The 25,768-nt window shown below is 38.1% G+C and overlaps 1 protein-coding gene across 22 annotated transcripts in view; it reads right to left on the minus strand.

Annotated features, from left to right (window-relative positions):
- The window catches only part of LOC117431445 (RNA binding protein fox-1 homolog 1), a 603,925-nt gene extending 578,612 nt beyond the window's left edge, over nucleotides 1-25,313 (minus strand). For 5 of the 22 annotated variants that reach the window (XR_004548688.2, XM_058995819.1, XM_058995818.1 and 2 more), the window contains exon 1: nucleotides 24,974-25,311. Coding sequence is in view for 19 of the 22 variants with exons in the window: in XM_058995819.1 (XP_058851802.1) it covers nucleotides 24,974-25,207 (234 nt within the window). In the remaining 3 variants the exon portion in view is untranslated. Of the gene's footprint in view, nucleotides 1-24,411; nucleotides 24,478-24,973 lie in introns of those variants that run through there. The other 17 variants (XM_034052343.2, XM_058995820.1, XM_034052341.2 and 14 more) reach the window with 8 other exon arrangements.
- Between the last annotated feature and the right edge of the window lie 455 nt (nucleotides 25,314-25,768).

The raw sequence follows: 25,768 nt of genomic DNA on the forward strand, positions 1-25,768 counted from the left end.
AGGATTTCAGAAAACAACAGTGGCCTTCAGCATCTCTACTGGGTGTCTGAAGTCCACTTGGGTCCAGCAGGAGTTAATCTACTCACAGCACGCGAGCCCTGAGCTGCAAATCAGATGTTTTCTTTCATTGCCCCCCCCCCCCCTCCTCCTCCTCCTCCTCCTCCTCCCCCTCCTCCTCCTCCTCCTCCCCTCCCCCTTCCCAGTGCGGGAGCAGTGTGTTATCCCCAGAGCAGTACTGCTCAGCAGTGTGTGTCAGCTGTCAAGTCGCAGGACTCCACAGCGCTCCTGCACAGCTTTCAGACATGGCCGCTTTTCAGTTACCCTCTTGTAATAGAGCTGTCACACCACCCTGCTAACCAGGCCTTTCAGAGAGCCACCCCCTGTGTATTATCTACCCTCCCCTGCTGGGAAGCAGCATCTGGAATCTGAAAAGCGAGGGGCATTAGACTGCTTGACAAGGAGAAGGGCATTTTGTCAAGATGTAATTAAGCCAGATTACATTTTTACTGTACTTATTTTCTAAGATAGATTCATAGATAAGAGCATACACACATGTATTGGTTTCCTATTCAGGTGGTCTAAAAACACAGCACAGGTTTACATGCAACTATAGTAAATATTGTATCAATTGACAATTGACTTTTGAATTGTTCTGTAAGGGGACTCAAAATGTACTTCTTTTTTTCTCCAGCTTATCACTGGCTTAGCTACCAGCTCTAACTAGCCTCAGACCAGTTCTACCTATCGAATGGATGAATTGAAGTTGAATATTTTTATTCTGAAAGGGACACTCTGTTTTAAAAGCGAAGAAATTTGACATATTCCGGAAGCTAAAATTGGGTAGGAAATTGTAAATAAAAAATCTACTTTAGGCACAGATCATACTGACATTTTAGCTTTTTAATAGAATGTGCGAGAGCCTGTTTAGCACCTTCTCTTTACTTACCTTTCTACAGAATGCTGTGAAATGTTGCTGGGGATTAAACTAAATGTGAAATTATCCAAGGCCGTTGGAAAACAGCCAGTTGAAAGCAATGTGGAATGGAGTCAAAGTCAGGAGCATCTCTAAATAAATCCACAGCTGAATTGTACAGTATGCTCCAACGCCGAGTCAGAGACATCATCAGCGAAGTACCAACTGCTCTTGAGGTTTCCTTGAGCAGCAAGGTCCTGCAGTATTTGTGGCCACTGGGTTAGTTTTGTAAAGCCATACTCCAACGCCATCTACATACTATGCATTATCCTCCCTTTTTCTGAGTAATAAAAAGCAACCGTGGTGTACACCTTAATCACTGAGATACAGTTCCCTATAAAATGATATACATGTTACTTGTAAAGTGTCAATTGTCCAGTTGTTGGATTACGAGTATAAATCCCTTACCAAGTGAAGAAATACTATAAACTCTGGTTCACCAGGGCAAAAAAGTATCTTATCAGGCCCAATGCACCGGACTATAAAAGGGAAAAAAAAAGAATGATGTGACCATTCGATCATTTCTGAAGCAGTACTTTCTGTAAATGACAGAGATAAGTAAAAACTGAATAGAGCTGAAGAGAGGGCAGGCTGTAGGCCATTAACAGCCATTACTCTCAAATGACTTGGAGATCTTTTGGTTTGTCACGAATGATGATCATCTATAATATTCTCAGAAACTAGTTCATAAAATATTTACTTTGTGCTAAGGCAGGAATATGTTAAGAGATTAAATTTGAGTTCTTAAATCACAGTCATCAGTTTTTGCTCACAGGTCTATAGATAGATAAAAGGTTTCAATCACTACAGCACTTACCAGCATTACTTTCAGGAGTACGATGTGTAGCTAGACTCTTCTTGTCCACCACTGCAACTGAATCCCTGTAGCTACTAGTTTACAAAAATGATTGTATGCAGAAAATGTTCATGCTCGTACTCTGTTCACAACAGCTGTAGTATTATGATAGTGTTAAATGAAATACTTGGACTTGCCATAAATAGAGGCAGCTGGAGAGTTTGACACGTAAAGAGTGTTGGCTTTTGTTTAGTTGGAGATGTTGTACATTTGCAGAGGTAGAAGTACAACTGCATTCATTATGTTCAGTGTCATGTCTTGGATGTTCGTGAAGCCGCTCCATAATGACTTTACTCAGCTGTACACTGACTGTAAATGTAACATAAACCTAAAGGTAAGCAGGAGCGGTATGGTTTATTTTATTTATGTAATAGGAAGAAAATATATCAAGAACTTCTACTGAAAAAACATACCTTGGCAAAAATCCTGTATTTATTTATTTAGTCATTTCAATTAAAAAACAATTATGTTCAAATTATAAAGTGCATTAATATAATTGCTATTTGCTTTCTCCATAGTATTTTTCAGACACTGTTTATAGGCATGATATTCTTTAAGAAGCATCTCAAGGCATTTCCAGAAAGCGGGATAACACAGCTTAGCTGGAAATTGACAGCTCTGCTTTCAATTGAGGCTAAATGCACTTCTATTTTTTCTGCTGCGGACAAGGAATGCTACTGTCATTTTGACAGACACCCGTCAGAGTGTCACTGGAATGAGCCGCTTACTGACTGACTGACAGCCTCAATAGCCAGGCATGGCAGCCTGTCTCAATCACATCTTAACCAGCTGTTGCTGAAGAAGGCTGCCTCACTGAGTCAGGGTTCATATCTTTTGCTGGGGCCATTTGTGCTCTGATTTTACAAAAGTCATTCACCTCCTTAGCTATTTCATGGTGAGCACTTTTAGTTATTGAAAGTAGCGGGAGAGGGTTCACCCGAGATTGGTTATAAAATCTCAGCCCATGCCAGAACCTGCTTTGATTCCCTTCTGTTAATTATTACAGTCAAAACTGAGCTTTAATTCTCATCCGGGAGTTGTTTTTCCCACGGCTGCTAAAAATGAAAGGCTATTCTTTCATCTTTCTTTATATCTAAGGCTATGTTTTTCTATTACTCAGTGTTCCTTTTTACTAAATGTGCGACATTGTCACCATTATGAAGTTTTGCTCATGGCGGAAATAGGCAAGGTCATGTCTTCTGTTTTGGTTGGGGAGTTGGTAAAGATGTTCATGGCTCCTTCTGGTGCTTTGGAAGGATATTGCATGTGAAAGGAGAAAACGGATTTCTTCACTCAAGTAAGTTTTCGGAGTTTGCAGTCCGAAGGCATAGCTCAAACATTAAAAGGTGACATTTTATTTGGTCACATTTTCCTTTGAATAGGATTGCTAATCACACTACTAATGTCTGAAAGCCTCTCTGGCAAATGTTTGCATGGCTACAGTTTACCATGCTTATTTGCTTTTCTATGGTTAACCGTGATTTTTACAATGCTTATCCATATGTGCTAAATTCAAGAATTCTGACTAGTGTGACATTTGGAGGCTGTGTGGTCCAGTGGTTAAAGAAACAGGCTTGTAACCAGGAGGTCCCCAGTTCAAATCCCACCTCAGCCACTGACTCACTGTGTGACCCTGAGCAAGTCACTTAACCTCCTTGTGCTCCGTCTTTCGGGTGAGACGTAGTTGTAAGTGACTCTGCAGCTGATGCATAGTTCACACACCCTAGTCTCTGTAAGTCGCCTTGGATAAAGGTGTCTGCTAAATAAACAAATAATAATAATAATTTGCACAAACACAATCTTATCTAAACTGTGTTTTATAGTAAACAAAAAAGGTGATTTGTATCAAATAAAATTACACAAATACAGTAGCCTTGCTTTGCCAGATGCTTGTGAGTGTTGGTTTCTGGATACCAGATGTTGCGAGTGACTCTAAACAAACCTACCTGTTGCCATGTGTGACAAACTAATGAGATTTCACTGAAGAGACTGCTGTGGAAACATTGAATTGCTTTAATACAATCAAGAGACCCTCACGAGATCAACTAGTCATATCATTTAAATTGGTTTCCATCCCCGACCCCATGCTATGTATATAAACACTACAACACCACTGCATCCTAATGGACATGCTTGCAGCACTCCAGAGTGCTTGCTGTCAATGGAAAGTCTGAAAATTGGGCTCTTCACTGCAAAGATAAACTGAGCAGCAGATGGACTGCAAGATCTGCTTATTGTTTATTTATGGGGTCATTGCCACTCTCTTTAAAAGAGCCACTAGCTGCTGAAATGGAACTAATTGTCGTGTCAGGAGGAAATTGAAGCTCGCTGGTGGAGGATGGAGTATTTTCACTGAACTGTACAGTTCAGTCGCATCGTTTGTTTTGGTAGCTGAAATGGAGCTACACTGTGTTTCAAACTAGCCTTAAGTGCACAGGAATCATGATACATTGAAGTGACAAACTCCAGGAGGGGTTGCACTACACTGCCACTAGTGGGACAGGCCTGACTCTCAAGGAATCGCATTACCGAATCGATTGATAGAGAAGGATTATTAACAGTGGTGGAGTCCTTCTTTTAGACTCATAATTAGATAGATATATGCATTGTTTCTTTCTAGATAGGGATGTCTAATGACCATGAGGTACTGTCCATTAGAAATCATCAGGAACTGGTTTGAAAAACAAAGTGGCAACTTCACACACTCCTCTTGGCATGCCCATGCTCCAGATAAGCAGTGAAACCAGAAAGAGAGATGACTGCTTGCCCCCAGTCTCACACACCATATCCCAACCACCAACTCTCAACAATATGCAATACAGCTTTACCTTCTGTCTTTCAACTCATGTTTGCAAGCCCTTAGTCCAATCAAGGTGTAGCAGCACAAAGTGTGACTTTTGAAATGAAAGGTTTTCAGTTTATCCCCCCCAACTTGGTTTTTATTGCTAGACGGCTGGAATCCTAGAGAAGTATGTATTTGTCTGTTCGCTTTATCAAGTGGCTGAGACCAGGATTATTTGATGAAGGGTCTTCTGGAAAAATACATCTGCAAAATACCACTAATGTACAAAAAAGGTTGTCCAATTTTTTTGTGTGTGGTGCTTCAACAGTCTAACTCAGTAGAGTATGCCTTCATAGTTCCTGAAACCAGACCAGATGACTCCTGTCACTGAGTCACAAGCAGAGGCTACTAGGTGTGCTAAATTGTGTGGTGGTGAGACGTGAGACATAAAACCGAGGTCATATTGTAAGTTATTATTATTATTATTTATTTCTTAGCAGACACCCTTATCCAGGGCGACTTACAATCGTAAGTCTCTATAAGTCGCTTTGGATAAAAGCATCTGCTAAATGACATAATAATAATAATAATAATAATAATAAAAATATCTATTAGGGCTATACTGAGAAGTAACAATTTTTCTTAGATGAGACAGAGCTAAACAGGATTAAAAACTAAACAGCAATGAGAGCAATAACTAGAAGAGAAAGATAATAATTACCTACTGTGACCCTGGGTGAGTCTTAAGTGGTTGAAATAATAATAGGCTTGGAACCTTTCATATCATGTGGTGGCCTACTTTCTAAATTTTTAAAAAAATATCTTTCTTAACTGTGAGGGAGGGTAAGGTTTCATTTGAATATTCAGTCTATGCAGTATTTATGTTAAACCACAGAAAACCAAAAGCTCTTTTAGAAGGTGTTACAACCTTGGCGCGATCGTTTTTATCATGATACCAATCCAATTTAACCAAATGGTGATTGGCACCTGCTAAAGTTGCACTCTTTTTTGAATTGGTTATTATCATTATGATACCACTGGCTTGTCAAAATATGAATATGTTTCCAATGACTCTGGGAAGTGTAGCATTCATTGAGCTACCAGTTGATGCCTATTCACTAGAAACTAGTGAATTAGTAGTAGTAATGCTTACAATCTGAAGACAGCACCGACCAGCAAAGTGTGAGATAAACATCTCCAGGGTGAGTTTAGTGTGCAGTTGCGATCTGGAAATACATTAGATTTCCAATAGTAGATATGTAAGATCCAGAAATGCATTGGCCCTCCTGGGTTTAGTTTAGCATGTATTCCAAACCTACGGTACATGAGTTTAACAAACACATTAGAACATGAGGATTGTGTCTCATTGCAGCTGACTCACTGCACTGTTATGTTACTGTTAGGGATGAATTTGTAATGAGCACAAACAGAGCCTTCTCATGTTGCCCAACATACCGGAAAATTAATTCCCCCAAAAAGGTGTGTAGTTGTTAAACTGACTAAAGGATTCCGAGATCTTTCACTTCTTATAAAAAAAAATGCATACATTGCAGGGGTACAAATCGTTTTGAAAATTGATGCTAAACTGTTTTGAAAGTTTAGCACCAGAGATAAATGCTAAAAGTGTGCTGCAAAGACATGTCTGTGACCAGATTCTGCAGTTAAACTTCCCACATGAAACAAACGTTCTCTCCTGTGTATGATGAGTGTGGGTGGGTCATGTGAGTAGCCCAGACCAAATGAGAAACTATCATCATCTATGGTTGCTTAAGAATTTAAAAAAATTAAACATGTCTACTGGTGCCAAAATGTAATGTTGCTGGCGTTATATGAGGGACCCTGGCGCTAGAAACTACCGCCATAGTGCCAAATTTGCACCCCTGCATTAGCATAGTATATTTCTAAAAGGAAAAAACTAATTAAAATTCTAAAACAGATAAGAAATAACTTAAGAATGCTTACAACCCACTAAATTAAAATGTCTACTTTTTATTGTCAGTTTACAGCCTTGGCATGCCAGTACGGCAGTAAAAATGTCAGCGCCCCAGACGAGAGGAAAATAAACTTCCAATCAGCTTTCAAAACACTCAATGCAGAAGTTAATTGCCGTTGGTTCTTACTTTATTGTACTCTCGAGGGAGGAGAGCTTTTCTTGTTTGAAAGCAACACGATAATAAATGGATTTAATGAATACCTGCCAATAAATATTTTTTAAAAGACCTAGTACAAGTAAGTTTTTGCACACCCCTAATAATTATTATTAGTTATACACATACATAAACAGGACAGAGGAGCCAACTCTATTGCAGCAGAGTCTGCCTGAGTCTCTCTGTCTCCTGTGGAGATGAAGTGACAAGGAGCACCCTGTGCTTTATACTCTCCCTGCTTGGAATTACATCCTTATTGATTATTTTCAACAGGCCTGTTTGTTTATCTCCTGCTGTTGAGAGGAGAAACTCAGGAGCCTGTTTGGAGAAGCAGAGACAGAGCCTCCCATTAAGTCTGGGAAACCCCAAGAGAGGCATGCTGGAGGCTCAGAGGAAAAACAGTAATACAAGGCATGTCGTGAGTTATGGTAAAAATAGGCTCTATACAGAACAAAATACAATAATGTAAGCTTGTGAGGTGAAGAGCTATAGGGATATTAAGTATGAATGGAGGAAAGTGTTATGGCATTTGGGAAATGGGTATTTTTTTATTTAAAATTCGTTGTAAATCTTAAACAGAAAAGATAAAAGCAAGTTTTTGTGTTGTGCAAAACCAATCCACAAGTTCAACCGCTTTGTGACTCACTAACCAACATGTTGTTTATTAGAACGTAGAACGATGTATATTGTGTAACATAAAGATTGTAATTACTAATTGATAGAGGGCTAATAGTAGGCCCTTGTTTTATAAGTTCTTCTTGAATTAAAAAAATCACTCCGGGAACAGTATAAAACAGTATAAAAGGTGCCGATTGGCCATTCTGTTGAATATACTTTGCTGCAGATTTCCACAGCCTGAGAGATTTAGAGAGTGTTGTCATTGAGAAACAACCAGGTCTCCCTAGAGAACAATTTCAGAATAATGCAGACTTGTTATTTAAAGCTATCCTGACAGTTGCCGTTTTCTGTTTACATTTTTTGGGTCAAACTTATTAATATGCAGTAGGCAATTTATAAATAAATGGAACTGTACCTTTAAGTCAACAGGGTGATAATGATGGATTATGTGTACATGAAAAATGTCCAGTGTGTTTCCAATATGCTTGCAAAATCATCTTCTGTCAACACAGTGCAATAATAACAGAGGTAATATACAGTATGTACAGTATATGAAAAATCCTGTGTCACTGCATTGCAGTAACAGCGAAAACGATTCCATTATTGGACTTGTGAATCAAACTTCTATAGTATAGGAGTTCTGTTTTCTGTCAACGTTCTCCTTCTTTCTGTACATGTTCTGTCTCGTGTTTTTTTTTAGAAGCGATAACCACTAAACAGTTAACCCACATGGTGTACTGGAAGGTGTACCACAAGGCATGTTAATCCATTCAGTCATTCACTGGACATGATCGAGGGCTGCGTAGAGGAAGAGACCTCGGGAATTGATAATAGAAAATATATGCTTATAACTTAGAGAAGAGTAAGGAGATTTCTCTTGGCTCGCGGAGGTAAGACCGAACCTTTCGGTCTCCAAGACTGAGAAGCAACTGATACTTCTCCAAGGGGGGGATCTAGAGGAGAGAAATGGGAAGATGACTGTGATAGTTAAATTTGGCCAGGGGTCCCCCTTGACTCGCGGAGAACCTTCCTCACGCAGGACGAAGCCAGCGCCGACTGGGCTTCTAAGGTCAGGAAGTGAACTTCACTTACCCCCAAGATGATGGAAAACAAAAGACAGACAGCAAACTCAAGGCTTGGGGTTTAAATAGGGGATTAGCAGATGTTATTGGTAGGAAGGAAGTAGGGGGAGGAGCCCTCGTTCATGACCCCCGAATAACACGCAAGTTTACTATTTCAAACAATTGGTGCAGCAAGGTAGGCATAGGATCGTGATGCGTTGCTCAAATTCATCCCAAACACGCTCAATTGGATTGAGACCTGGGAACTGTGGTGGTCATGGAAGATGTCATGCTCCTCAAACCATTTGCACACAATTCTGACGTGGTTGATGAGTGCATTATTGTCTTATGGACTTGATCTACATAATTGTCGTCAACATCGTCTGTATCTCTTCTGCTGAACTACTGCATTGTATCTTTAAAAATTAAAGAATAATTGTTGAAAAAGGTTCTACGGTGCTCCCGAGTGGCCCATCCGGTAAAGGCACTCCGTGTGGAGTGCAGGATGCACCCTATATCCTAAAGGTCGCTGGTTCGAGTCTAGGCTATTCCACTGCCGACCGTGGACGGGTGTTCCCAGGGGACAGCGCACAATTGGCCGCGCGCCGCCCGGGTGGGGAGTGTCTAGGTCGGCCAGGGTGTCCTCGGCTCAACGCTCACCCACGACCCCTGCAGACTGGCCGGGCGCCTGCGGGCCTGCCTGTAAGTTGCCCGGAGCTGCGTGGTCCTCCGACGCTGTAGCTATGAGGTGGCTGCATGGCGGGCCTGCAGAGTGAAAAGAAGCGGAAGGCTGACACCACATGTTTCGGAGGACACGTGTGTCCATCTTCGTCTCTCCCGAGTCAGCACGGGGGTGGCAGCAGTGAGCCAGTTTGAAAAAAAAATAATTGGGCTTATGAAAATGGGGAGAAAATTTGAAAAATATAATTTGAAATTTAGAAGAAAAAAAAAGTCTGTACTGTACATAAATTGGGGAGGAGTCCTCTACACATAGCAACATTTTGAGAAGGTGGAGTGGTTTCAGATTGACACCTTTTCAATGTATTAATTTAAATGCTGATTCCCAAATAATATATTATATAAGATGCATTTATTTGATTCAACAGTTCTTTGACAAAACTACCTAGTTGCCAAACATTGGACATACATATAAAAACAGAACAAAATCTTATTTAAAAAAAGAAAAAAACACCCCCCGCTAAAATGAGCTGTTCTCTTGCTTGTTGCTGTCTGGTTACATAATGTAGTTATAGAGAAAATTAAGGCATTTGATATCAAATCGATTGGGCTTTTATAATAAAATTACATCTGTTTAGTCTCGTATTGTCAGCATTCATCAGGCTGAGAAAAAGCAATCACTTGTCTCTTCCTGCATTAGTCAATCTCCTAACAAGGGATGTTTTGGAAATATGTGACATGTCCAGGGGCTGACCATATTGCAAGAGGAGACAAAGTGAGCTCCTAAAATGCCAGTGGGCAGTAGGCAACCTGAGAGCAGACCAGCCATGTATGCAGCCAGTACCAAACTTGTTACCAAACCAAAAATGAAGACTTCAGCACTTGAAAAATCCCTTTTGAGTTATACATTGTGTTATGCAAATTCCTTCAGGCTTCCCTGTAGGGTTTGTAGAAAATTGACATTACAGTAGAATATTAATATATCTTTTGTCGTAGCAGTACTACATCTTTAAAGATTTTGAGTGCCCTAATGTCACTGTTAATGACTGAATCAAGTAATCGTAACACTAATTGTACAATACTATTAAAGCACCTGCATTTTTCACTATATATATATATATATATATATATATATATATATATAGATATATATATACACAGATGTTTTGCTTTACTGTGGATGGCTTGTCAATGTTAATATGTATTTTACCCATGTCTCTCGTCCTAATTAGAGACGCAGTGTAGCAAAACGATCAATCAATTACTCCAAAAACAAGCAAACCTATAATCAAGCTTGAAAACAAATGCAGGTGTGTTGTAAGTAACTGCATTGTAATTAAGAAATCAGTTTGCCAGTTTTCTGACAACTGAAATATCATTAAAAAAATACTAAAATTGTGCACCAAAAACTATACCTTGCTGTTTTATCGGCACAGTTTTGACGCAAACTTGTAAAATATTAACCCCCGTAGTACCCAAGCATTTTTTAAATGAAAAAAGCTACTTTATTTATGTAACTAGATTCCGTTTCTTGTACAAAACACCTTTTTTGTCTCCCTGTCCAGCAACACATAATGCACTGCATATGAAAAAATCTGACTTGTGAGGCTGGGTTTAAAAAATAATAATATAGCATTGTATATGTGATACAGAAATGGGCATCACAGGGTTAAATGCATTGTGTTTTTTTTTAATGACTTTGTCTACCTGTATTCTTATGGATGTTGAACAGTATGTAGTGGGTTGTGAATATCCAATTAAACATTTTAAACATTTAGATGAACAATAAGCATGGATGTAGTCATCCCATTAAAATGAGTGCTAATGTCTTTCATTCAAGTGAACATGTAGATATACAGTCTAAAGCCACTATGGGTGCACAGTAAAAAAAAAAAAAAAAAGCCTAGTACAACAGACATTGTGGGGATGTCAAGTACCTCCATTTGCTGGAATAATTTTTTTTTCTGCATTTAAACAAGGTGTATGTCAAACTGATGAATACACACGTTTCAAAAGAGCACCGCTCCTTGCTGTGTTAATGTCATCTCGAAATGCGCAATTACTGCATAACTGCGGCAGCCACGGCTGACAGGGCACCCCTGCAAACAAACTGACACATCCTACTTAGAATATGTACCTACATGAGCGTTATTAAATAAATAAATAAATCCCACACTGAGAAGGAAAAGATGCATTGTCTATATAATCAACTCCTGAAATTGACAGGTAAGACATTCCCAATAGGGACTCCCTGCCCTGCAAGGCAATTCAAAACATTAAAATTATGGTCATTGCAAGTCAGCTGGCCTCTTAGCAATAATGCTGTGGGGGAAAAAATATAACTTGCAATGAATTTGAACAACATGTTAAGTGTCTGTGAACATTTTCCATTCTGTTGTTTAATACAGCAGAACCACAGAGATATGAACACTGAGTGTGTAAATAAGACTTCAGCATCAGTTTGTAAATGTTGTGTTTGTAATTTAGAGCTTCTACTGATGAAACTCTTCTTCATGACAAATGAGTTTCCATTTTACTTAGTTAATGCAACACCCATTATACAGTAGGTGTCGGCTAATGGCCCCTCTGTGATCCAAGATATTACATTAGCCCTAAAACCAGGGTGTCCATCATTTGATGCCTACGACTGACAAATGTCATTACTTGTACCCAAGGCTTTATAATCACACACATCAAAACTGTTATGCAAATATCTTCAATTTGTTTTTTGCTTCTTTCCCTTCTTTTTACACCAATTATGTGTGATGTATCACATCAGGGCCGAGATAATTTCCCAGCTCTTTGCTATGAGCACAGCTGCCTTGGGAAAGCATGACTTTGCAACTCAGCCAGTCATTTATTCAATGAGTGACAATAACGATGTCATTGAAATTGTGGGGAATGGTTCCTATGCAATATAGAGTTTCACTGATGTGTTTACAGTCCTTTCATTTTGGTCAATAACAGGGGAGGAAATAGCGTAATGTGAGCTGAAGGGAGTGGAGGGGTTGCGAAGGCAGTCAATAGAGAGCTGCATCACAAGTCATCTCAAAAGGAATTGGCACACTCTGGGGCCTAGCCTAATGAGCATGATGAAAAATGAAATCAACCTCTTATTGCTGAACAAGCGCGGTTTTCCATTGTGAGTTTTGGGTTTCATTTCCAATCATTCGTTTTAAATTTAGCACTTATATAGTATATAATTACTACATTATTCAACATACTGCATAAGAATCATCTATAGTATGCTTTGTTTTTTTCATGTGGAAAATTGAAAAGCAATGGTCTTCAAACAGGCTAAGGTTCAGTGTGGGAAAGCGAATAACTGAGTCTATACTCTTTTCATTGCAGACTTACCCTTTTTCGTTGGCAGTGAGATCTTTAAATCTGCATATCTGATAAAATTTCTCTCTGAAATATTTTCCAAAACATGTCACCACATGCACAATCGCACACACAAGTGAAGGTGGTGGCAGATGGCACATCTCCAGGTTGTTCCCTGCTGGCATTTAGACCTTGCTTAGTGCCAACTGTGCTACATACTGAGACAAAACAAAATTGTAACTTATGTTTGTCGAGGCTCTAAAAGCCAGGTTTGATGAGCAGGCTCCAATATAAATTGGCACCAACCAGATTTTTTCCAAGAAAAATTTGAATATAAACAAAAGGTTAAGTGGACAGCTATTGCTTGCAAATCTCATGGCTGACACTTTTGCACAGGTGTAGTTCATCATTGGTGAAGTCGTTACAGATCTCAGAGCAGCTGTAGCTGCCAACTGTAGGATCATAATTCAACTGGGAACTGACATTTATGTTGATTTTTTATTATGTCTATTTGTAGAGTAGCTAGATTCTTACATTCATGCTTATGGTTAATGTATTTAAGTATTTTTGTTTTGTTTTGTTTTGTTTTATTTATGTTATCCTAAAATAACAAATTATTTAAGGCTAGATATGAAACATTGTAGATTTTAGACCATATTCATAAAGCATTAGGTGTTTGTTTATACGAGTAATAGGCATTTGCTTTATGAGCGTCCAGTTCAAAGGACAACTGGGTTTCTTTAAAAAAAAAAAACTTAAACTCATGACTTTTACCCATCCAATTTTAATGTTTGTAAGCTCTCTCCAAAAAAACACCTTAAACTCTCTTTTAGCTAAATGTGAAAGATAGACATGGTTTTTCTATATCCATGCAATACAAATATGCAAGCAGTTCTTAGTGAGTGGCTTGTTTAACTAAATTCATTTCGGTTAGCCACATCTACATATTAAAACATACTTACATGCATATGCATGAAAAGATAAACATGCTTTATGAAAATAGGACAAGAAATATCCTGGACAGTGGTCTTTCTCTAATTCTCATATGAATGTTTGTGCTACTGTACATTTTTGTCATTCTTACATTTTACTGAGATCAATACAGGGACTTTTACTTTTTCTAAACTTTGCTGTAAGAAGTTTATTTCTTTAATCTGGCAGGGGGTCAAAACAACAGCTGGCGCTCTGACATTGAAAATCCACTTTCCCCACAGCAAGTAATTATTATTATTTTTTTTTTACAGATTTCCAGCCGGGCCTGACTACATTACAGTCACCACAAGAAAAGAAAGTTGGTTGATTTCAAAGGCATTCGTTTTGCATTAGCAAGTACAGGGATAATGTGTTTTCTTTTTATACAGAAATGTTATTTTTCATCCTCAGAGTGCTTGAACCACAAGACTTGTTCAAGGCCCTTGTAACAGGGCGAGCAGCCCTGTACATTGTTTTGTTTATTTTAGTTTAGAACGGAGTCCCCTCCGCCCCTGTGCAGATTATTGTTTTTGTTTATTATGATTTAGTTGTATTTATATGACGGCGAGCGCCGTATGTTTTGGTATTGTTTTGTATTTTGACGGCGTAGCCGATTTGTTTCGTTTAGCGTGGATGGGTAGCCCCATCCACAACATAATTAAAACTCGTGCAGAAGGTGGCCATCTCCCGAATTAATTAAGTGATTTGATTTGTTGCTAATCGGGAGATGGTCACCTGTTATAAAAAGCCTGCAGATCTCTAGCTCGGGGTGTGGGTGTTTGGAGCGAGAGGAGAGAACGAGAGGAGAGAAACAAAACTAACAAACAAAACGAAACTTAAAACTCCAGGAACAGTGAAGGCATTTGCTCAGCCTGACCTGGGTTTTGTTATTTATTTTGTGTTCAAGATTTGTTTCTGTTTAACCTTTTATTTTGCTCTGCGAGCACAGTGTTTATTTTTGTTTAAATATTTATTTTTGGATTATTTAAATAAAACGGCGCCCGCGCCACTGCACCGTACCTTTTGTTTTTGTTGTGCCTTCTTCTGGTCTGACGTCACCACTCGTCATCCCTGTCACAGCCCTATTTTGAATAATCTATTTTTTTATATTGCATATGTTCATTTTAACTGTGCAGCTAAAAGGCAAAACTAAACATATTTAGACCCACCACTGAAACTGCCCAATGCATCTCTTTAACACTTTCTTGCTTTACCCTTCCCAGGAAACAAAACACGTAGTTTGTTTTATTTAGCAGACGCCTTTATCCAAGGCGAATTACAGAGACTAGGGTGTGTGAACTATGCATCAGCTGCAGAGTCACTTACAACTCACCCGAAAGACGGAGCACAAGGAGGTTAAGTGACTTGCTCAGGGTCACACAATGAGTCAGTGGCTGAGGTGGGATTTGAACCGGGGAGTAGCATTCATTCAATAGCAGTCACGGTTTCACACAGCTACCTGTCTAATGGCCTGAAATGTTTCTTTAGTTTATTTATGGATGCCTGTCACTCTCCTTGACTTTACTGTCTATAAATTCACTGCTCCCCATACTGCACAGTTCAGTAATTAGTTTAATGTGTATTTTAAAGGTCACCAGCTGTATAACAAGGGTACTAAACTGTAGGCCCTTCCCAGTGTTTAAAGCTTGATTGTTTTAACGTCATTTTATCTTGCAATGCTTCACCAACAGGGCTGCTTGTAATTCCACTGTAACCGATATGATTTCTAACTTGTATCAGCCTTGCCGCATTGGCAGTGTTAACCACTCACAACGTGTCCTGTTTTATAAATGAGCCTTGAGGAAAGTGACACAGAATTGTAACTCATAGAGAAAAAAACTGCAAAGTTTCAAAGAATACAGAAGTATTGACAGACTATATTTGCAAATGACAAATGGATTCAACTGTATTCAGGTGTTTTTTAGACTTTAGTCTGAGAAACAGACAAAGAGTGTGGGGGATTTACTGGCATGATGAAGACTCTTGCACTGTTACACTGTATCCAGACGTCGTCCTTAACAATGGAAAAATTATAAACATGTATGTCTATATGCATTTGCCAAATGATCTACAAATGCAATCAGATGGCAATACAATGGCATTATGGTGATCTATGGTCCAACAGTACTTTATTTAAAAGCTACTCGGGTTTCTAGGGTTTCTATGGGTAAATATGGTGGTAATATCAAAGTTTTCTGTGAGGAGGGAGGACATTTTGTAATCTCTGCATCTTTTTTTCCACAAAAACCTTCCTAAACCCATAGCCAAGTTTTGGATTATGTTTTTACAAACAAATGCTGTGTCAAGTTTTTATTTATTTGGTCATTAATTAATTGGTGTAATAAAGTATTTTGACTTTTTTTCTCCACATATAGACTGGGCCGTACAAAGACTTATAAATACTCACCTTTTTCAAGCCTGACAATAATTTGCAGTAACCACGACTGGCACCATTTTATAATATTTCAACTTAATGTAGCACCTTAACCCAAGCTCCTTATTCTAGGGTGCTGAGAATTAGAGCAAATTACAGGTTATTACTTCATGGATAATTAAGCAATCTCCAGGTTGAGCATTAGTACATTAATGTATTGCATTTGAATTTTCTGGAAGGAGTCAATGCTTGTGCTTGCTGATAACAATAATGATATAATATCTTTATATAGCACTTTTCATAGTGGACCACAAAGCACTTTACAGAGGTAGGCTGTGAACTGTGCATTATATGCAGAATCACTTACAATAGGACATTGATTTAACATCTCATCTGCAGGATGGAGCACAAGGAGGTTAAGTGACTTGCTCAGGGTCACACAGTGAATCAGTCTGCGTAAGAGGTGGGATTTGAGCTGGTGATGTTCTGGTTACAAGCCCTGGACTTTAACCACTGGACCACCCTGCCTCCTGTTGTCTCCTTGCATCACTATTGCAGCTGACAAGACCCAGAGGGTCGGGCACTATGCTGAAAGCTGTCAGACTTCAGACCATTAATGGAATAGGACAGATCATCTTTAAACAGCCACTTTAACTGAATTAAAATGACTATAATGTACTTTAATTGAATACTTTCTTGTAAACTACTCTGACAGTTTCCTATATTAATATAAAGCACTTACTAAAGGAATGCTTACTAACTATTGGCTGATGGCCCATCTACATGAGTGTAAGCTATTGTGTCTTGCCAGCACTGTGCATGTTTAAAAAAATGTTAAACAGTGACATTGTGCTTTCTCTAAGTAGTATTCACTGGAGGTTAGGTCATGAACACCAAGCATTGCATTTGTGACCTTAATCCAGGCATCCATAGGGATAACAATCCAGACAGGCAAGTGAACAAGCCTGCTGCACCAACTAGCCTGTAATTGTGTGCTTGTGTTATGTGTGTTTCTTTTACATTTCCTGCAGCAATTATATATTTACAATTTTAAAAGAGATCTACTGGCTCTACTGCATCACCTTTGTAATGAGCACTACTGCATGTTGAAAAAAAGATTGATCCTTGCCATAAACACTTGAAGTAGCTTCTTGCACATTTTACAATATCAATATGTAATGGAAGGCTTTAACAGAGTATTGTTACACCTTGAGATAAAAATGGCAGGGCAGAGATCCAGCTATAGTCCTGCAATGGCTCGGCTCTCAGCCCAGGCATATCACGCCTGGAGAGGGTCAAACCTGGCCTGAATCTTTCACACTCAGATACTTGTCCGTGGTGATCGTCCCATTATCAACCTGATGGACCATTTTCCTGCAATAGCATTACCAGCAACGTAATGGATTTTGAAGAAATATTGTACTGTATACAGGTTCTGATGAGGCACTACTTGTCTGTATTGGTTCATATCATTGTGAGATGTCTGATGCCAGACAAAATGCCAAACGTTTAGCTCTTCAGACATAAAATAAACAGAATGTGATGCAGCTTCTGTTTTATCTTCTTTCTTCCTTTCAGATGAACAGGTCAACTAGTTTCTAAAGAAGACAAGCCCTATCCAGGGTTTTAACCTGAAGGAAATTTCCACAGCAGCTTTCAGCAGCAGAGCCAGTAGATACAATAAAGAAGTGATAAATGAACATGATGAAGGCTTGACGAACAAGGAATTAATTGCCAAGGTGACACAGGGTCTATTCAATAGATCATCCAGTGGCATTTAAATAATTAAAACACTTCCCTTTTAAAGACATGCAGACTTGAATGCACTGTTTGAAATGTTCATAACCTGAGGTCACAATGGGTCCTGTTTAAATGATCTCCATCAATCTGTCATTGTTGAGATTGACTGAATAGAGCATTCTTTTAACATGCATACCAACAAGGCTCACGCAATATCAAATATTAATGAATTAAATAGTGCTTTATTGTCTGGCTGAAAAGTGAATGACAGCTCATTCAAAATCTTAATGAATGATAACTTGTTGCCTTTGAGTTTTCAAAATAATATCGGGTTACCCAATAATAATGAATTTTCTGCATGCACACATTATTGACCATATATGGGCTGTCTGTCATGACGATTCCATTACCGTTTCAGGAAAAAGTAAATTGTGTTTGTAATTGTAGTTCTGTGCTTTCTGACCAGGCATAAGTCAAGAACATTTTGGACTGATAACCCCCCCCCCCCTCACCCCCCCTTATATTTTCTCCCCTTTCGTTTGAATTCTTGGGCAACAAGCTCAGCTCTATCATACATATATAATCTTCATCTCCAATGGCACAGCTAACAGTATGTAACATTATATAAGAAAATGGGGTAATCATGAGGAGAACAACATTTAACATTCACTTCCGTTTAGATATCATGGGGGACCTTCAGACAAGAACATCTGGGAACCCCCGATTTATTAGACTGAACTTATTGTGCATTCATGTATTCAGAATCCACATGTATACATGAGTCATGCATATATAGCACCACTTTTGAGAAGGGTACAAACAATCATTTTCAGAAATCAAAGTAAATGTATGTCTGGGTGTTCTCGTTCAATGCATTCAATAATATAAGATTTACAGGGCGGACAGGCCATAATGAAACTGCTAATAAAGCATCCCAAGCCCCTATTCTGTCATTCCTACCATATTTTTTGAAGGGAGCAGGTCAAGAGACAACAACAGCCAGAACTATTCAGAGAGGATAAAGAAACTGTGCACACAAACAGGCTCTGAGCAACACAATAATGCACAGTTTATACTAGGGAAGTATTGTGGTGCTGCATCATAGTGTTTTCATTTAGACTTTAAAAGCTTTGGCTGGATTTTGTTACCATGCATACACACATATCAAAGCATTACAATTGTTTTGAAGCAATTGAACTACAGGAGAACCACATTTTTAAGGCACTTATGTAATATGTTCCATTTGTGTTATGCTTTCAAATTGTGTTATTGTATTTTTGAATTCCAAAGTAAATTGTGCAGTGAATGACATTTATGCAATCCTCACCTGCTTTCATTAGCTAGGTGTGTTGTCCTTTCCCCATTTCAACATTAATTTAGCATCCTGCCAGCTAGGCTGAAATTGAATACAGTCTGTATTGATTTCAAATGAAATGTGACCTTCCCGTCATCAAGATCACGTTAAATAAAAGTGCCTCCATGTGCAGGCGAAAGTCCTGTCCTCTGGACAAAGCAACACCAGGACACAGTTATTTCTCATCTTCAATACTATCCAGACACTGAACAATATCAGAATCACCAGTAGTCCAATAGGTTGAAGGGATAGACTAGCCAGGGCCACACTGATTTCAGGTGAATGGTTTGTGTAACAGGACAGAGGCTGGGTGCAAACTGGTAACCACGCACACCACAAGAGAGCGTCTTAACCTCTTAACCACAGTGCAAAAGAGCTGGGCTTGTCTGCACCCCTGGTTATAGAGCTTTTAACCTCATCTCATCTCACCAGCAAGGGACAGAATGCATAACAACACTGGCCGTAATATATGCAAGGTGTTCACATTGTCTAAAGGGATGTGTAACTATTCCTGATTGTTTACCTGCCCATGTCTGGGGCTATTTCACATGAAAGAGCATGATGCATTTGCAGCCAAACACCTATCAGCCCTCTATCAAAGTCTATCACATCTACTGCCCACAGAGGTCGTTTTTTTTATAGAATACATTTGGGTGATGCCACGTCTATTACAGGTCAATTGAATGATAGCTAGTTTACACACAAGTTGTACCATATATCGCAGGTATTTCCAATGTTTTGTCTAAATTAAATAAGCATCTTATCTTTTTTTCAATATAACTATACAGACAAACCCCTAATATGAATTGCACTAATGAATGTGCTTGCTGTCTCTGTATGACTAAATTATCAGTTTTATATGATCTGTTAGCATTTGCAATGTAATTTCGGTAGTATCGCTTCAGTCCTACAACTGCGCAACCTTTAAGTCCTGAAAAGCGAACTTATTGGAAAACGTCTCCTGATCCCAATGCAATTAAATGAAAGCTGGTAAAACAGAGGTGACTTATAAATCCCACATGACACTTAAGTTAGAAATATATAGCTGTGATCTATATCTATGCGAATGGGGCCAATCTCACGCAGCTTTGTCAACACATGCCCAGAGAAGTCATTAGCGAACTTACATCATATTTTAATCTATTAAATATTGGACAGTGAAACCTCTCTTTTCGTGTTCATTCACTTTGTATGCCAACGCAGTGACTGAAGGGGATATATTACGATTTGCCCGTGCCGTTTGCTTACAATATCAGTGAGTTTTGTATTTATACAGTTGTAACCCACGCAGACCACCGTAGTTTTATATGTTGATACAGTATATTTTAGTGGTTTATAGTTTCTGTCAGACAGCTAATAAAATGCACAGAAATCTGAAGATAAGCAATGTAATATGTATGCTTTTTTTGGGGGGGGGGGGGGGGGGGGGGGATGTATTTAAAATTAACAATAAAAAAATAGCAACAAACAACCATAACACATTGGGGGGGGGGGGGGATTTTCAAAAAACAGTGTTATTGTATCAAACTCGTAACGACAGCTTTAGTAGCAAAGGATTTTCAAACGAAATTTGTTAATAAAATCTGTTAATCGTTAATGAACGCATTTCTCGTTAAAAAGCTTAATTGTGACAGGTGACATACATCACTTTATGTCTCAACGACTAGATAAGGGGAACTCGTTAATCAAAATGCATGTTAACGAGATCAAGAAAAATGAATGGAAGCAGAATTCACTGTTATGGAAACTACTAGCGTACAGGGAGACGGCTCTCCCACCAGCGAGCAGCAGCCAAATGGAAATAAAAAATAATCTTATGTTGACATCTAACTTTTTATGTATCTTAGTATGTATGATGGTAGCTATAAATAAATCTTTGAAGTGCCATGTGTGTTTGTAGTTAGTTATTATACATGTATACCATGTATGTAACACTTCTTTATATATTTATTAAGCTTTTAAAATTACGATAGAACTCCCCAACCCAGTACAAAATTTGTTTATAATTGTTGGGTGAATTCCTCTAATCATGTTGAATGCATTTTCTCTGGTACTCCTTGCTCGCCTCCGTGATAAATAAACTCAACATAATTACAAGTAGCCACCGAACACTTACAGTATTATAAGAACATTTTATATGCAAATAAACGTGTAAAGGTGAAAGTGTACATTGTACATAAAGTGTGGGGGGAGTCGGACAACATTACAAATACATTTAGGCAAAATCCATGTCAATGGTCTGTTGCCTGTAAGGAAACTTTATTGTAATATCTAGTATGACGTTTTCCATTCCAGATTTAATTATTTAATCTTAGGTTTTTATTTGTATAATTCAAATAAAATCTACAGTATAGGTTTTTATTTGTATAATTCAAATAAAATCTATAGTATAGGTCAGTCGTCATATAATGTACGTATCGAGTTCAGATTGCATTACAGTTGCATTGATCATTTCTGTAACAATACACTAGGTGCAAATAGGAGGCTGTGTGGTCCAGTGGTTAAAGAAAAGGGCTTGTAACCAGGAGGTCCCCGGTTCAAATCCCACCTCAGCCACTGATTCTTTGTGTGACCCTAAGCAAGTCACTTAACCTCCTTGTGCTCCGTCTTTCGGGTGAGACGTAATTGTAAGTGACTCCGCAGCTGATGCATAGTTCACACACCCTAGTCTCTGTAAGTCACCTTGGATAAAGGCGTCTGCTAAATAAACAAATAATAATAATAATAAAATAACGGTATATCATTTTAGCAACAACATTTCCGTAAGATTACAAATGATTAAAACAAGTAAATAAATCTAATTCATAACCACAAGTATAGAAAAGGCTTAAATATTTTCATAACACAAATATTGAATTATCTAGGTAGTCTGTAAGAAATTAACCCTGGTCCTGTACACTCTTTCTTAACAGATGTGGTCTGTTACACATCTGTTTCAAGGCGAGTTATACTCTTTTGTTAATTAAAACCCTCTTTTTCCAAGTGCAAATTAACTCCAGATAAATTATGACAATTAACACAGATTTCCTTTTAAATTTTCACACAAACAAAAGAAATAGTCGCAAGAAGCACTGCTTGTTAAGATATTAACATTATTTTGTAAATCAACATAATTTCGGAAATCACATTAGCATGATGATTTAATAACGAAATAGGCATAACAACCTCTTGAAACTCAAAAATCAATGCTACATAACGATTTGTTGAGTAACACTGGAGTTATCATTAACGACCTTTTGAAAATCCTGCCCCATTTTGTTTTATAGAATGATCCAAGTGCCATGACCACAACTAAATTGCTAGCATAGCTTATCAGTTCAATTATTAACAACGTAATTACACTGTAGCTACTACCACTAATTACAATTAAATTTTAATTCAATTGATAAAATAAACCCCAAACATGAATTCCTAATGGGCAGTGCATGTATCATTAATTGGGTTTTACTTCAAGGGAATGCAAAACGAATTAAATAATTAAATAGTAAATCATATGAATGAAATTACATTTAAATTAAGCATTAGCACAGCAGTCTGATATTATGGAACAGGCACTGTTGTAGATGTAGCCGATGCACTACCATTATGAAAGCTGACCCCTGCAGGTAAAATATGCTTAAAAGCTCTATAACTGCTTATCGCTGCTATTATCATTCTAACTGGTTTGCACTCATCCTCTGCACTGTTACACCTATCCTAGGATCACAATTTGACTCTGTTATACTAATTTATGTTATGAGTCTCTAGGATAGTGGCGCCATAAATAAAATTGAGTTCTAGCCTTAGACACAATTGTGATCACCTGAGCCTAATTACTCTAGAAACAATGTGATCTGTTTCATTGATCAAATGGCAGCAAAGTCTAAATACACTTTTCTCTGAGGGAAAACGCTATTGGGATGAGTGGCTGTTTAGGACCTAACATATTAAAATAGACCATACTGTGGAAGGCAGTTACACAGTATTGCCTGAAATTGCTCAAACTGCTATTGAATAGGAAATGTATTTAAAATGAAATTGCCTCATTTCCTAAATTAAAAGAAGAAAACAAAAGCAACATGAAATATAGCAAGCAGAAAAAAAGGAAATTGAGACTGTTGTTTTGTAATTCTCAGAATCCATGCTTCTGCTTTGTTTCACTTATAGAAAATGGCGTCTTTGACATGCTGCAATGACGTAAAAAGATACATTGGCAAGGGCTGTCGTCTTTCCATGCAAGTGTCACATGATGTGTAATCCTATTCGCTGACGAAATTCCGTGCTTCCAGTATTCCCAAGTATAAGATTAGACCTAGCAAGCATGTCACAATGATAAATGATTTTTAGGATAATTGAAGCTGCAAAGAATTACACCCACAATTTCTGATGTATGAAGGAGTTTATAGGGAGCCAGTCAAACAATTAATTAAATTTTTTGGTGGGTGAAAATGAATCATTCCAAATGATCCTGTATATCACGGATCCCTATTAGCACAACTAATGGCCTCTCCTGTGAACTGAATCAACCATGCTTTTCATGTTCATATTCAAACAATCTCCACATTCCCTTGTCTGCAGACCTTTACCTGTAAGAGAGAGGCTTGTTGTCATGCTACTTTAGACTATTACATTCCAATTGACCTCCCTATTAGCTTCATGGATTTACATAATACATATAAATTGAGTTGTATTATACCCCTCCTATAGCTTGATATTTTCTCAGTATTTTCTTGGCCATTTCAAGCACATTCTGACATGCCCCTGTATTGTCTTGCTAAAGTTTAGTTAATACAAAGTGTGAGTTGCTGTCATCTGTGACAATACTGCAACAACTTTGCAGTTTAAGGCTGAATGTACATTTGAACCAGTCTAATCTCAGTGCACACTGGTTCATGTACCACTTTACCATTTACAGTAGTATTGTACATACTATATAAGGTGATAAATCCCAAGTGTTCCTGTGCATTATAAACTCAGTGCACATCACTACGGATGAGAATAATCTTTAGGATGGAATGGATTCCTAGATTTCTGCAATGTTTACCTTGTTCAATGGCAAATCCAATGCCACACACTGTGATAATACAGTATGTCAATTACTTACAGTTACTCTCCCAGGACTGTCTGCTGAGCTTACACCCATATGTTTTAAACTATGCTGTATATTTCAAACAGCTTTACTGTTTCACAGACTAATTAGCACTCATCTTGGACTATTCAATGTTAATTTAGGTAAGGTAGTCTAAGATTAGTGCTAATGGATCCTTGAATCAGCCATAGGCTTACAGCACATGCATTCATTTGAAATATTTTGAAATGTTTTTAAAATAATTCCTTTGCTGTTGTTAATATATATATATATATATATATATATATATATATATATATATATATATATATATATTACAGACAGTAGGTTGGAAGAGAATATTTTATAGCAAAAAAATAAATAAATACATAAAAAAATAAAATAAATACCCAAATGCACCCCCACTTTCAAGTTTATAGCAATGTCAAAAAACAACAATAGATCCGGAAAATGTTAACACTTACTTGAGTAGCCAATGCTGTTGTAAATGAATCCACGAAATCAAACAGATTCATCAAATTAAATTCACATCAGTAAATGAATGGGACACGCGGGCTGTTCTTCATAAACAGCTGACAACCAAATTGGTTACTGTCTGACAGTCAATCTTATGTCAGGCGCAGACAGTCGTCATCCAATAACCGCTCTCACGCTGCTTAGCTTGATTACATTGCGATCATAACAGCAACAGTACTACAACAAACTTAACACCTTTAACAAACGCGTAGCGTAGCGAGTCCACTGTTGCACGGGGAAACGCAGGTTAGCGCTATAAACAAAGCGTATTCACCTAACCGAAACACATGCTGCTGATGTGATGCTACATTGATGCGAGTCTCATACATTTATTTCCACTAGATGCAAATATGAATGTTTAACATTTTAATGGGTATTTGCAGTTTCGCTGTTCAGGTGCTCCATTTACATACATTTACACTAATTACAAATTAAAAACACACACTCACACACACACATTACCATCAGCACAATAGTATAACTAATAATACTCATATGTACACTACTTACAGTTTTTACATCAGCAGTTGATTGAACCGGGGTTTCTTCTGATCTCTGTAACGGCTGACCCCCATTCGTAGTACATTGCAGCTCTGTTTCGTTAACACTGATTCCCTCTTCGCAGTTCCCCAGTCTGACTCTCTTAGCTTCGGGTTGAGAATCTTCTGCGTCCTCCCTCCTCAGCTTAACATGTCTGTTTTTCCCTCGAATCGCGTCCTCCGCGTTGCCAGACTGGTTTGCCATTGTGTTGTTATGTTATTCTGCCCTTTTTAACTCCTGAGCCGCTTGATGGTTTGTACAAGGAGAAGTACAGTTCAGCCCAGATTCCACAGCGAGCGTTTACACTATAGTATGTGTGTGTTGCCGCTGTCTATATACCACAGTGCTGAAACTGATGAAATCCCTCCCAGTTCTATAGATGCGTCAGCAACATTCAACACACTCTTTTGCGTTTACACGTGTGTGTGTAATATATATATATATATATATATATATATATATATATATATATATATATATATATATATATATATATATATATATATATATATACACACACACATTCATACATTTGCAAAGTATATTAATGTTTCCCCTCACGACTGTCTTTACCTGTGTCACTGGATATCAGTGCATTATCTGAACTGCATCGCTTGAAAGGTGAAGCGTAACATGTGGTTGATTGAGTGCTGATGAACTTGTTGAACACGATTTGGAAACTAGGGCAGCAGCCATTTAAAACAGGTAAAACGGAAGCTAAACAGACCCTTACTGTAATTAATATGACTAAACTCTTTTAACAAA

Source organism: Acipenser ruthenus, chromosome 22, assembly GCF_902713425.1.
Source record: "Acipenser ruthenus chromosome 22, fAciRut3.2 maternal haplotype, whole genome shotgun sequence".
Lineage (NCBI taxonomy): Eukaryota > Metazoa > Chordata > Actinopteri > Acipenseriformes > Acipenseridae > Acipenser > Acipenser ruthenus.